This window comes from Glycine soja, chromosome 16, assembly GCF_004193775.1.
Source record: "Glycine soja cultivar W05 chromosome 16, ASM419377v2, whole genome shotgun sequence".
NCBI classification, from domain to species: Eukaryota; Viridiplantae; Streptophyta; class Magnoliopsida; order Fabales; family Fabaceae; genus Glycine; species Glycine soja.
Window position 1 is genome coordinate 35,556,863 of NC_041017.1, and position 14,676 is coordinate 35,571,538.

The 14,676-nt window shown below is 34.2% G+C and overlaps 3 protein-coding genes across 4 annotated transcripts; 1 reads left to right on the plus strand and 2 right to left on the minus strand.

Annotated features, from left to right (window-relative positions):
* Nucleotides 1-394: 394 nt before the first annotated feature.
* LOC114390328 (receptor-like protein EIX2) lies at nt 395-3,560 on the minus strand. The gene has a single exon (XM_028351031.1). It carries the CDS (start codon nt 3,391-3,393, stop codon nt 595-597), a length of 2,799 nt encoding a protein of 932 aa, XP_028206832.1. The 5' UTR covers nt 3,394-3,560; the 3' UTR covers nt 395-594.
* Nucleotides 3,561-5,903: 2,343 nt separating this feature from the next.
* On the plus strand, nt 5,904-7,351 carry LOC114389004 (protein YLS3-like). The gene is made up of 3 exons (XM_028349576.1): nt 5,904-6,394; nt 6,821-6,922; nt 7,045-7,351. The coding sequence occupies exons 1-3, from the start codon at nt 6,127-6,129 to the stop codon at nt 7,179-7,181; spliced, it is 507 nt and encodes a 168-aa protein (XP_028205377.1). The 5' UTR covers nt 5,904-6,126; the 3' UTR covers nt 7,182-7,351.
* A 703-nt stretch (nt 7,352-8,054) lies between these two features.
* Nucleotides 8,055-13,671, minus strand: LOC114389003 (O-glucosyltransferase rumi homolog). 2 transcript variants are annotated; one of them, XM_028349574.1, is made up of 8 exons: nt 13,464-13,671; nt 12,732-13,138; nt 10,762-11,045; nt 10,362-10,637; nt 9,918-10,110; nt 9,453-9,517; nt 9,112-9,322; nt 8,055-8,653 (listed from the first exon to the last, which is right to left on the minus strand). In XM_028349574.1, the coding sequence occupies exons 2-8, from the start codon at nt 12,924-12,926 to the stop codon at nt 8,291-8,293; spliced, it is 1,587 nt and encodes a 528-aa protein (XP_028205375.1). In that variant the 5' UTR covers nt 12,927-13,138; nt 13,464-13,671; the 3' UTR covers nt 8,055-8,290. The 2 variants fall into 2 exon arrangements, with proteins under 2 accessions (XP_028205375.1, XP_028205376.1); XM_028349575.1 differs by lacking the exon at nt 13,464-13,671 and having other exon boundaries at nt 12,732-13,437.
* Nucleotides 13,672-14,676: the final 1,005 nt, after the last annotated feature.

The following is a 14,676-nucleotide window of genomic DNA, read 5'->3' on the forward strand; positions in this document are numbered from 1 at the left end:
GTATGACGGAATTCAATACAACTAATGACCCTAGTATAAAATGATAGGAACTATTATAAATAAAAAAGTAATAGCCCATGATTTTTAAAAATTAAACAATCATGATTTGTCAAATGAACTTGTTAATGAGTATTATAGAAAAAATGCATCAATACTCCTCAGGAAATGGGAATGTGGAATGTATCAGAGTAAGGAAAAGCGAGAGAAGGAAGATGTGGAAGGGTTTAGAAACTGCAGAATCCTATGCAAGCTCAAACTTTCTACACTAATTAAATTCATTCAGGCAAATTCTAAGTTACATGTTGTGTAAAACAATCTTCTTGAGTGTGTCATTTCAGGTATTTTAATGCTAATCATTGTTAGTGCATAGATAGTAGAAGACAATAATGCGTCATAAATACAAAACAGAATTTGATACTCAAGTCTCAAGCTCGTCTAGTTCTCTTAACATTAAGAACATTTAATACCAATGAAAGCAAAACAGACAGAACACTCCATACGAACAGGTACATAGTATGGTAAACCTTTTCACATTTTTAATGGCTAGACTAACACGTTGTAATGTCTCTCACTCCTAACAGTTAACAGGTAAACTCATAATTTCCCAAGTAACCTTCTTACCTTCAAAACTATTATCACATAAATCAGATCTCTCAAGTGGTCAAGATAATGAAAATAAGAACGCCTCCAAGTTCTGTTGAAGAAAACAACACTGCAAAAACCCCAAAATCCTGCTGCAAATCCAACTCCCATACCAATATAAAACTCTGATGTTCCAAAGAAATTATCATCACCGTGTCCAACAGAAGCACTCTCTGTCAACTCTTCCTTGTCTGTGCAATTTTTTGTTACAGGAGGACCACAAAGCTCAGGATTTCCAGTGTAGCTAAGTTCTTCAAAGCTCTGAAGTTGGGTGCTCGTGGGAATTCTGCCTGATAAGTTGTTGTATGATAGATTCAGGAAACTGAGGAAGGACAAATCAGATAAGCTTTGAGGAATTTGAACTGAAATGTTGTTTAGTGAGAGATCAAGGGATTCTAACAATTTCATTTTTCCCATGTCATTTGGTATCTCTCCAGACAGATGATTTCTAGACAAGTTCAAAAACCGCAAAGCAGATAGCTTGGAAATTTCAGATGGAATTGCTCCAGACAGCTTATTACTTGAAAGATCAATCATTCTCACCAATATCAGATTGTCTCGGTACTCTAACTCATCTCCTTTGGGAACTAAGACAAGAGTTTCCTTGTAGTGATTATAACTGAAGTCAGAGCCATATGAATAACTTAAAGGGTTGGCAAAGAAGTCATCTTCACCAGCCATTGTCTTCATGTCATCCAAACAATTTGGAATGGATCCTGACAGGCTGTTATTGCCAAGATCCAGCACTATAAGGGAAGAAAGTTGACACATCTTTTGAGTAATGCTGCCATTGAAATTGTTGGATCTTAGACGAAGAACCATTAGATATTGCATTTCCCACATCCAATCTGGTATTGTGTCAGAAAGTTGGTTATTGCCCATGTCAATGAATTTCATTGTAGAGCAATTTTGCAGTGTTGAAGGAACATATCCAGAGAAGCGGTTGTCGTCTAACAACAAAGACTCAAGTTGAGACAGATACCCCATGGAGTTTGGAATTTCACCAGACAAATTGTTACTACCCAAGTTCAAATGCACCAAAGCCTGCCAATGCACCCAACAGTGACCAAGCTCACCAGACAAGACATCATTTGAAAAATCAAGCACACTTAACTTATTAGTAGCATTTTCCTTTCCACATAAAAAGGGAGAAATTGTTCCGGAAATTGAGTTATTGGCAACATTCAGCACTTCAACATTTGCAGACACACTTGGCAATCTACCCTTGAACAAATTAGAACTCAAATTTATGACGCTGGAATTTAGAGAGATGTTAGATAGGTCTCCACTTAACAGATTGTTTGACAGATCCAGGAATTCAATTTGCAAAGTCCAATTCCAAAACCAACTTGGAACCAAGTCTGCAATACCTGCCTTAGACATTGTCAAAACCTTTACAGAACTTTTCCTTTTTAGCCATTCTGGAAACATAGGACCTATTCCAAAGGAGCTCAGTAAAACATATTCAAGCTGAAAAGGAGGAACCCATCCAGAGTTGACACTGAGGAACAAGTTTGTCCAAGACAAACGTAGTTCCTTTAATTTCAAAAGTTTTACAAAATTTGACTCTTTTATAGATCCTTCTAACAAATTAGATGAAAGGTCTAACGCCACAAAATTTGAGAGAGTTCCAAGAGTTACAGGCATATCACCAGTCAAAGAATTAGCTCCAAGATTTAATACCTGCAGGTTTTTGAGGAACTCAAAACTCTTAGGAATGGTTCCATTCAGTCGGTTGTGAGCCAGGTTTAAAGTTCTCAAGGATGACAAGTTTGCAAATGGTGAGGGAATTGGACATGTAAAGGTATTATTACTTAGATCTAGAACTTGAAGATGCTTAAGTTGGCCTAATGAATCTGGAAGTGGCCCACTGAGTTGGTTGTTATGCAGGTCTAGATTTTTTATGTTCTGAAGGCTTGATATTATTTGTGGAATTTCTCCCTGTAAAAGGTTACTGTGTAAATTAAGTTGGACAAGGGTTGTGCAGAGATTAAATAGCCATAAAGGGATTTGCTGATTGAGATTGTTATTTGAAAGATCAAGGACTTGGAGATGTGTGAAGTTGGTTTTTCCTTTTGGTGGTCCTAAGTAATTAATTTGACAGCTCTCCAAGTGTAATTCTGAAAGAGATGGAAGTGAACTCAGTTCTTGAAGCCAGTTACCTTGTTTATGAAGGTCTGAGCCACTCAAATCAAGGTACTCCAAGGAAGATAGCCTTGATAGCCAATTAAGGTTATCTATCTGAAGAGCATAATTGTATCCAAGATTAAGGTGCTGCAGGTTTGAGAGGTTTCCTAGTTGATGAGGGATTAATCCCATGAACCCACTTAAGCTAAGGTCCAAGTATCTCAGACTCTCCATTGAGCCTAGGAAGCTTGGTATTGGAGTAAGAACAAAATAATTTGAACTCAAGTTCAACCGATTCAAATATTTTAGTTCAAGCAAAGAAGGACTAATCTCTCCACTCAACTCCCTATAGGGAGAGCCCACAGGTGTGTCAAGATTGATTTCCATGACCTGACCAGTGTTGTTGCAGTGAATCCCTGGCCATGTGCAGCAATCAGATTTGTCAGACCACGATGAAAGCCTGTTTGAAGGGTCTGCTAGTCCATGCTTGAAGCTGAGGAGTGCATTTCTTTCCTTCTCACTGCAAGTCATATTGAGCCTTGCTGCCTTGCTTGCACTGAACTGGAGAGTTGTAGCAGTGGACAATATCAAGAGAAGAACATGAGTTGCAAATAGCACTGCCATGAAGAAGAAGGAAGACGAAAAAGGTTGAATCCACAATTTTCTGGTTCACGGTTGGTATTTACTACTAACAATGCCTATATAGGATATATACCATAGAAGGGTTTGCATTTAAAATTTTATTCCACTAATGGTGGTGGTTGCAAAATGCACACATATGTAGAGGTATATATGTCTACAACGAGACATTTAGGATTAAAAGTGTCTAACCACACCACCATTATTTTGCACTAGTTTATTTTATTTTGATTTAACTACTCTTTTTAGTCCTTATAGTTGTGATAATTTTTTTTTAGTCCCTATAGTTTAAGACATTCATTTTGGTTCCTATATTTATAATTTTTTTACCTTTTGGACCTTGCGGGAAAGATTGCTGCAGATAAAGTGTGATTGTGAGTTTCTGGTCCCATGAGTAACAGAGGTGAGGTAGTTTGTGCCTTCATAGTTGGGATGATGTTGCAGGTGCCGGTTTGTTGTTGAGGGAAAAGATGATCAGCCACGTCTGGTGTGTGCATAGGAGAGTGTCTTTGCCCTCTCCACAACATTAGTTTCAACAATTGACGTTAGTCGAAACTTGATGGTGAGAATCAAAAGTATAAAAAAACATTCAACTTGAACTAAAATAGAATTATTTAAATTATAAGGACTAAAAAGAAATATTGTTGTAACTTTAAGGGGCAAAAGGATAATTAAACCTTTTATATTTTTTGTAACAACGGGTTATATATATGTAGCAGTTTATTCTAAACAATGGACTACGTGTGAAATATATATTTGAATTCTATGTAAGAAATGTTATTTCAAACTTCTCATCAGTCTTCATGTCAATGATGATATGCTCCAGTTTCAACCCTTTGAATTCTATGTCTAATTAAGCTCTCGGTCTTCCGTTTTTGCAACTTTATTTCCTAGAAAGAAGCCAAATTTGAAGATACAACATTTGATACTATAACTGTTTGGTGTTTTGAAAATCTCACTCACATATTTCCAAATGTTACAAAAGAATTTGATTCAGTGGTTATTACGAATTCCTTCCTAGCCTTTTTTACCAAGTCAGGGAATTTGCATTGTTGTGCATGATGGCTGCCACAAGGACCCTTGTACCAACCCATTAGTGCAAGTGGTTTTTTCTTATGACAATTGAGAAACAACTTATGTGGTTTATAAAGGGAATTCTATTTTGTCCAAAAATTTCCACTCACTTTTTGTGAGTGGTGTGAATGTCATGCAGACAAATGATGTCCAAGCTCAACTTTTTCCATTAATTGCAAGTTGTAAGCAGAATGTAGAATGTGCGTATAATAAAATAATGAGAATGGCAACTGCTAGTACTACTTAATTAGAACAAAAGTATCAAAATTAAAACGAAAATAACTTTGATGCTGTTAATATATGAGTTTAATTTTGATAGATAGTGTAAAAATTTAAATTGTTAATTAATTAGAAATCACCAAATGATTTGTAAAACAATTACTAAAAAAATTATAGGAAATATATATAATTAATTAAATGCAAATGAAAGTGTATTTAAATTAAATTCTTAATTGACATATCCTTATTGTGATTTTTTGTATATTTTTTATTTAATTGAGACAGTGGAATGAGACCGCACTATAAATGTCAGCACGGGTGTGGTTGTCTAATATAATAGGGATGGTTGGTGAGGAATTTTGGAATGTTAGTTGGTTTTAGACCGCACTTAATTATTTAAGCCTTTTATGATTTTAAATAATAATTTTATGTTTGATTTTTAACACTTATTTTTAATCCCTAATAAATTAATAATCTTTTTTTCATAATAAATATTTTTCATTTATTATTAATACAGACTAAAATAAAACTCACTAATTTATTAGGAAATAAATATGATTTTTTAAAATAAAATATCAAGAATAAAAAATAAAAGTGCTAATTTATTAGAAATTCATTATGAAATAAAAATTTATTAGAAAACAAATAAAAGATTAAATATTTATTACAGATAAAAACATATTTAATTTGATTTAGTATTTAACATTGTTTTCGTCTATCTGTATTATAATTTTTTTTTATAGTTGTTTCATTTCAAATTTGTGACAACATTTTCATTGGGACCCTTCATCAGCAAATTGGACACTAAAGAGACTCATTCAGGAACAAATAACTACTAGGGGTACAATAAAATGAGAGGATTTAACACTTTTGTATTCGGAAAATGTACTTTAACAAAATAAAATTATGTGTTTATCCTTGATATATATTTAACTTTTGTGTTTGATGTTTGACAATATTTTTCTTTAAATAAAATCTCTAATATTTAAAAATATTATTTTAAATCTCTATAGTTAGTTTAATAATATATAACTCTTTAGTGGACAATTGGCGTTGTACAAAATTGAAATGATCCAGACTAAAGTCAACAAACTGGTCTTCTTCAGTGAGTTCACAATGAAACCACAGAATTTATTTTCATCCACTAGTTTCCTTCCCAACTACCATGTTTTCTAAAACATAACACACTACAGAACCTTCTAATAAAATTTTTTAAACAAAAAAACCAACATTTTACATGTAGCACCACAACTTAACAATTTCTACCTACAACCCTGCTCTGTATACTCATTCTAAACTTGTTCCATAGACTATAATATAATCTATCTCCACTCATTCATTCATCAAGATTGAAAAATGGATTAAAATGCTTGTCTACCACACTTGCTAGTGTTAGCAGTAACATTGGTATTGGTTAGTTATGCAATGGGAGATTCAGCTCAAGACAAACAGAGATGTGCAGAATCCCTGACAGGTGTTGCAACGTGTCTGCCATATTTGGGTGGTGACACGAAAGCACCCACAGCAGATTGTTGCAGTGGTCTCACACAAGCCATGAAGACCAACAAGAAGTGTGTCTGCCTTATTCTCAAAGACAGGGATGATCCTGACCTTGGCTTAAAGATTAACATGACAATTGCTGTTGGTCTCCCTTCTCTTTGCAAAACACCTGATAATCTCTCACAGTGTTCTGGTATGTTCAATTTCAAATTAAGTCTTCCTTTTTTCTTAAAGAACACTACACTACAGTGTTATGTTTCCATTTCCTATGCAATGAATGATCTATAAGTCTTGTTAGTGACCATATATCAACTTATGTTTTTATCTTTCATTGTTTGATGATAACATTATCAAGCCTTTCATTTTCCTTAAAGAACAAAAGAGTGTTGCATTCCATTTACTATGTAATGAATGGCTAACAAGTCATTTACTTCAAACTTTTCTAATTTTCTCATTCATAACTAGACAATAACACATTTTAAAGGGGGAAAAAAGGGCATCTAAATCTGCCAATTTTACTTTGTGTATCTGTTATCTCTGAGTTTTCAACTGCGAAAGTTAAAAATATTTGAGGTTTGATTTTTCCTCAAGAAATTCTTGTTTGAAATGATTTGAACAGCACTTCTGCACTTGGATCCTAAATCACCTGAAGCTCAAGCTTTTAATCAAATTGGTCAGAAATCCAATGGTGGTTCTATCAGTCCTTCGCCCACTCCTTCTGGTAGTGATCCTTTCAACAAAATATTTCATTTTTGGAATTTATTTTTGACATTGACTTTTGAGTTTCAATGGTGTAGTACTAAATTTTACATTTATTTTTAATGTGTTCTTTTGTGCATTCAGTTGAAGGAAGTTCCCAGAATGGTAAAAACCAGGGGACAGATGAAACGGCCACAGCTAAGAATAGTGCATCTTATATCGGGAAGAGATTCTTAGAAAGTTTGGTTGCAGTTGCAGGGCTTCTAATTTGGCTTTCATGAGCTTTACTCAAATACTACCTATATATTACCATTTTCATATCACGTTGAAATGTAAACCATTGATGAGTTGATAGTGCAAAAATATTTACACTCTTGAGTGTATTAAATCTCTGACAGACTCACAATAGATATTATTGCAAAACCTTATTGGAGATTTATTTTTGTGAGCATTTTGCCTTTAATCTCATACAACTATATGCTTGTTACACAAATCTTATTGTTCAGTCCTAAAAGTCTTTTATCTCTAATAAGAAATAACGACTTGTAGTAATAGAAATTAAAATCCTATTATTTTTTTGAAGTACACTTGAAGATGATTATGAGGGCGAGCCCTGGTGCAACGGTAAAGTTGTGCCTTGGTGACTTGTTGGTCATGGGTTCGAATTCGGAAACAGCCTCTTTGCATATGCAAGGGTAAGGCTGCGTACAACATCCCTCCCCCATACCTTCGCATAGCGAAGAGCCTCTGGACAATGGGGTACGAAGTGAAGTGAAAAAAACACTTGAAGATGATTATGGTATCCCAGTTTTCAATTGCTCGGTTCGTTTCCATATTTTCAAATTTTACAAATTTGATTCATTAGTTAACTTGATATCCAATCTTTGATGGAGTTGTTTATGAGGAAATATGTGAAAATAGAGTCTTGGCATGGATCTCAACTTTTAATTCCTCAATTTTGGTTGCCATATTTTTAAAATTATGCGATTTTGGAGTAGGAGTGTTGTTTTTCAAATATACCAATACTACTCAGGGATTATGCATGGGAATCGTCTTACATATATACTACTATGAATTATGTTGTCTGCTTAAAGTTGTAGCAGAAAAATACAGGTAATTTTGAAGGAGGCGAAATGCATTTCAGAAGAGAATAATAGAGATACTGTGGAACATTTACCTTGTAGCATTTCCATTTTCAAAAATAATAATTTTATAACATTACAAAATTAACAAACTATTTTTTTTTCTCGTAAAGTCTAAAACTGATAATTCGTCAAGCAAGATATGGTTTCTTTAGCCAAGTACAAGATAATCTAGATTCTACTTGTATCCTCCCAAGATATTCTAAGAATGAATGAGTTAAGTTGAATATGGAAAAAAAAAATATTCATTAAGATGTTATGGTTTGATTATCCCAATAACTTTTTTCCCATGATTCAACTTGTTGAATTGAGCTTTCCTTTCTCTGTAATGTTGCATACAAAGTTGGAGGATCAAAAGGGACAGGCATGGTGCAAGGGTCAGTATTTGCAGGAACCTTGACCAATGATTCCATCATGAATTTCTTTACTGATCCTTCAGCTTCACAAACCATTGACTCCACACATAGTTCTGTAGCATTGGCACTTATGGAGGGTTTGTATCTGAAGAGTTTAGCATATGAATTCAGGAGATGAAACATGTAGTCGTACACGTAGTCCATCTTTACCTCTTCTTGGATGAAATCACTCGCCACCTTGCCAATTTGATGTGCCTGATAAATTTCACAAATAGAAATGAAATGGAACAAGTTAAACATTGAGAAAGTGTTGTTTAATTTATTTATTTCCTCCAAAAAGTTTTGCATTAGTAGGTAATTCTTGTTTATTATTCATATAAGCTCACATTTTAGTATATAGTATATCTGCATATGGATTGTGCAATAATGTAAAGGATGAAACATGTTACACCTATTGAGTACAACTGTGGGAAATTTCACATTGGGTGGAAATGGAAAGATTGAATACCATTTAAGTAAGGAGAAGATCCATAAACTTGAGCCTTTAAAGTTTTGAGTTAGAATGTGGTGTCACTAAAACCTGTAGTCCACCCTAATTAATATTAAGTGATTCACCATTAAATCAAATATTCCAAGGTGAATTCTTTTAGGATTAATTAACTTAATAAGAATTATATTCTAGCCTTATTGAAGAAGCAAAACTTCAAGATTACCCTTTGCTTGTGATTATTGCCCCAATCCACAGCAAACTTAATGGATCTGCACTTGTCATCGTCCTTTATGGGCCAATAGTGGTGCACTGGAATCAGTCCTCTTGTGAAAAAATCATAGTATTTAGGTTTTACAAGTAGAGTGGTAGAGTCACATGACAGAATGTATTTTTGACTGACTGACCAAGCAGAACCTTCAATGTACACCTTATATCTGCACGATCATGATTGAATTGAAACATTATTTATTGATAAACTAAACATATATATCCAATAACAAAAATATATTATTACATATAATTATAACTGAAGCATGAATGGACAGTTTAATTTGAATGTTATACCTATAAGTGCATTGACTTGGCAAGTCTGATTTGTTGAACCCCTCTTGTGATTCTCGAAACCAATCCTGGAACAGAATTTTCATTCGTCAAGAAGGAAGCTATATGTGTGGCTTTATTGTGTGAGTCAATTAACAGACAAAATATATTGTACAGACGGAAAAATTCAGTAATGTTCAATAACAGGTTATTTCCTTTGATTTTGAATGTACTTTTAAGTTGTGTATTAATAAAAGATTAAAAGTTAAAAAAGTGTATAATGTTATATACAATATTGGTACTGGCCATTGTGTTGCTTGAATTTGCCTGTTATTTCTAGTTTATGCACACCATGTGCATAAGCCAATTTTATATAATGAAACTTTTGCTTATAAGAAATATTACATACAAAATTAATTTTTTCATATCCAAATAATAAAACTACTTTCAATAAGTGTAATCAAACAAAGCTAATAAGAAGTGTGATACCTGGGCAAATAAACGAGCATTCCAATCTTGATTTTCAGAAACATTGCATTTAATGAGGTCTTGTCTGGTTTGAGCAACAGCTGGATTACCTTTCCAGTAAGCATAAGGCTCTCTGTTCAGCCATGGTATCCTCGTAGTGCCTTCTTTCAACTCTCCCAACAAAATATGCCATGGCTTTATATTAATCTCTGCCCTGTGCACCACACATGCAATACTTTTTACTTGTTTAAAAATTAAGGTCCCGTTAGGGCTGATTGTGAATTTTCAATTTTCCGTTTTAAAATATAATTTCAAAATACAAACATGCTCAACAAAAATTGCACTAAGTTAATTTTTTACATTATGGATTATCTAATTCAAAATTTACAAGAAGAATAGGCAGATATATTATTGAAGTGTAGGAAGAAGAAAAAAGGAGTGAAGTTGGCTTAGTACGTAGCTTACCATCCCCAGAAGGACCAATCAGGGAAGACAATGTCCAAGGTAGCATCATTTCCACAATAGCGAAACAAGGGTGGTGGTTGCTCAACATTAGGGCCATTGTAACGATCAGCCAAAACCACAGGCCAATCCTCACAATCAAACATAAGCTCCAAATCAGGTATCTTGCCAGGGTACCTTCTCAACAATTGTAGAATCCCCCATATGCTAAAAACATCCCTTGTTTGATAGGGCCTTGAGTAAGTCTCCAAATAAGCCCTACCCTTTAATATTATCAACCTAAAATAATTCGCACAAGTTATAAAGTTGATTTGATGATAAAAAAAAAAATACAGATGGATTTGAATCTTTTTTTTTTCTCTAACAAAAACTAATAATTAATATTGACCGATAAAAAAAAAACCTAAAATTTGCCGTTTGCTTTGCCCTCTCCACCATGTCTTGCGTGATGCCCGTGCGGGCCCATGGCCTCAAATCCTCGTGGATCCAACGGAAGTAATCTGGACACGTGGCGGTGGCTGGACTGTTCTGATGGTCTTGTAGGTTTGTGGGGCATGTTCCGGTGAGGTTGTATGCGGTGCAGTTCAATGGTGCTATTGGCTTCCGGATGGAGACTGTGAAAGGACTCGTGCCATATGGCGTGGTGCTTTGTGCTGATTTGGAAGATGATGCACCGGAAAACATACGCTACATGTACACCACGTGTCACTCAATGACCACAAATATTCAAACAAACCATATATGCATCATCAAATAAAAACAACACCCACGTAGCTCCAGAGTTTAACTAGAAAAACGTATATACACGGCTGTAATTTGCATGGGAACGTAAGCTTTGAAATGGTTAAAATTAAGAAGCTAGAGAGAAGTGAGAATAAAACAAGAGTGCCGTTAAAATAGCATTATTTAATGAATAATGTAAGGGTACAACAGTGACAAAATTATGGGTCCAAGATAATTCTACGTGCATGAAACTACAAGGCTCACGATCCCATAAAGTCAAGAATTCGTTGGTCCCTTCTTTGGGATGTGTGTAAAGTTTGAAGGACATGTGATTTACAAAAACTTCTTACAACTCACAACCTTTGGAATTTCTCTATGCCTGGTTAACCCACAATTTCGGCGCCTGTTGCGGTTACGAACATAGGCTAGCAAAAACACTAATCATTTCAAGAGAAATGTTAACACACTTTTCTAATATATTATTTTTTATTTTAAAATTTATTAAAATACAAAAATTCAGCTGATCTCATATTTTATTTAGCAAATTTTTCTCATATGTTAAGTCTTAGGTTTTTAAAATTATAAAGCTAAAACTAAAATGTTTTACAGAATGTATTTTAAAGTAAATTTTATACACAAAAATATTATGATTTTGTAAAAATATTACTTCAAATAAAAAGTCTAATAATTTAATACTAATTCCCAACTATATAAAAAATTTAAAATGTAATGTCGAATCTTGCCTGACTCGTCCGACAATATATAAAAAACTTGAATCCTTATTCAATTGTCTTCAAGTTTTAGTCAAATTGTTTGGTCAAGGGAGAGATATTGAGCCCTCCTAACTATAAGCTACCCTGAGGGTTTCTATCTTTTTTTTTTTCACTTAATTTTTGACTTTGGCAGCAAGGGTTAAACCTACCACATCTACATGACCATGTCTTACTTTCCAATAAGTTACACCTAAATAGCTAACATATTCCTCTTGCTCACGCACACTATCTTTCGTAAACTTTTCACGTTCATCTTTATATTATCAAATTCATTTAATTAATATACAATTATCTTGATATTTTAAGCAAATCTCTGTATAATCATCTAGTGTTTCTAAATTGAATGAGCCTAAACCACACACTCCTAAAAAATGGAGTCATATTGTCAAAATATCCGTAAAAGGATAAAAATACCAACTTATGAGCAAGATTTTGATATACTATAACCTTAACACCACCTTATTGGAATTTCATCCAATTTTTTACAATAAACCTGAATGTCTAAATATCATAACTCTGAATATATTTGTCGGTAGCAACTTACTGCGTACCACTTTAACATGCGAATAATTAATGGGTAAAAGAGCAAGTAAGAAACGTTTTTACCGGCCACACGAATATAGTGGGCTAAGCGACGAAATGACAATGTGTTAATTTTGTCGTGTCCTCAACCATGCATGCCTCAGGCCAAGGGAATTCACACACCATTCCTAACAATTTCTAAGGAATTCCACAACGTGTCTATGCTTCAGACAACAGTAACGTACGAAATAAACAAGTAGCATCTAATAACGTTAAAATAAGCGCACACATTGAGCCAACCAACGTTGGAGGTAGAAGAACAACAATAATATCAATAATAACAAACAATACTCACATGTGTGTCGAGCGTGCGCGTGTAAGCAAACGCGCCGATGATGAGCATGACGGGAAAGAGGAGAACCGCCGTGGATCGTGGCAATGATTTCACGACTGGCCACCAGATGCTGTCCTTGAAATGACGAAAATTCCCCACCATTTCGTGATTCTCTTCTTGCTGCGGCGTGAATACTACCTCGTTGTTCTTTCTCATTCTCTGTTTTTATGGCTGCGTTAATGTTTGTGTTGTGTCACTCCACCCCTACCCTTCTGAGGTTTTGAGCTTCTTGTGAATGGAGGGGCTCAAAGATGAAAATTTTGGAATGGGTCTTCAATTGGGTCGGTGAGTTTTGACCTAATGTGTGTGCCTGTTTCAGAAATTAAAGACCAAGATATATACCTCCTTTTTCTTTGGTACTATACTGGCTGAAGAAGAAGAAAAGAGAATTGGATGAGTACATAATGCATAAATATTATATATATAATGTGTGTTTGGAAATTCGTTGAAAAGCCAGAAATCAAATCAAATGTGCTACAAAGCGTGAAACTACAAGTTGTTATGAGCCTGTAAATTTTTCATGTGTTGTATGAGTAGATTGGAGTTGAGAAAGATGCGAATGAATCTAAGAATCTAAGAAAGATGTTTAGCTTTATTACAAATTGATAATTAACATAATAGAGGGAGGGAGAGAGAGAGAGAGAGAGAAAGAGAGGAGGTGAGTGTTAATTCAACATGGAGACGATAGGAAACCTTTTGGACGTTGAATCTCATGAGTATACAGCTGCGTGACCTGTCCCAGTGATTCTTATATATATAGTGCTATGAATTATATGAAATCAAATGGGACAAATATAAAGGGTCCCCATGTCTTCTGAGGGTGTAGAAAATGAACACTTGATGGCCACAATTTAGGAAGAGTGCACAAGTTGGAGAAGTAACCGGTGAAGTGTGATACTTGCAGATCTTGGGAATTTAGTTATTGGCTCGATCTGTCTCGAGCATTTTTCTTAATGTAACGAATTTTCTATGCTTCATGTTATATGTTAGGAGTGTTTTCCATCCTTAGAATTGCCCAAATTCTACTCAATTAACTAAAATGCTTAACTACTATTGTGAAATAATATGTAACATAAATTGGGTTTAAACCTACCAATTCATTAATGTCAGAGATTAAACCCCATGATAAAATGAATGGTCAACAAGTCGTCTACTTCAAAGTTTTCTACTTTTCTCATTCGTGACTAGAAAATAACATGCTTTAAAGAGGGAAAAAAGAAGGGTATCTAAATCTGCCAATTTTAGTCAGTTTATGAATCTGTTATATCTGAGTTTTCAACTCAGAAAGTTAAAAATATTTGAGGTTTGATTTTCTCTCAAGAAATTCTTGTTTGAAATGATTTGAGCAGCATTTCTGCACTTGGTTCCTAAATCACCTGAAGTTCAAGCTTTTAATCAAATTGGTCAGAACTCCAATGGTGGCTCTATCAGTCCTTCTCCCACTTCTGGTAGTGATCCTTTGGTAATTACAAACGAATTTCATCCAGGAATACAAATCCAATTGGTAATTTAAATTTACCGACAAAATTACTAATGTATTTTCCGTCGGTAATATATAATATTCCTTCGGTAAAACAAAATGAAGAACAAGAGAACATTTCGATTTGCTATGTCATCAAATAAAAAAGGCACGATGTTAAATATGAATATATTAAAAGTTTTATTATTTGTCAGTAACTATTAACGGATATTTTCTACGCATCCGTTGGAAATTACTAATAGAATATAAAAATCCGTTGATAACTTTTTTTTCCTGATGATAATATTACTGACCAAATTTTGGGCGTCAATAATCTGTTAGAAATTCAGATTTATCAACAAATTTGGGGTACCAGCGGATTTTGACCTTGAATAATGACAGCATTTCTTGTATTCTTTACAAATTTGATTCATTAGTTAACTTGTA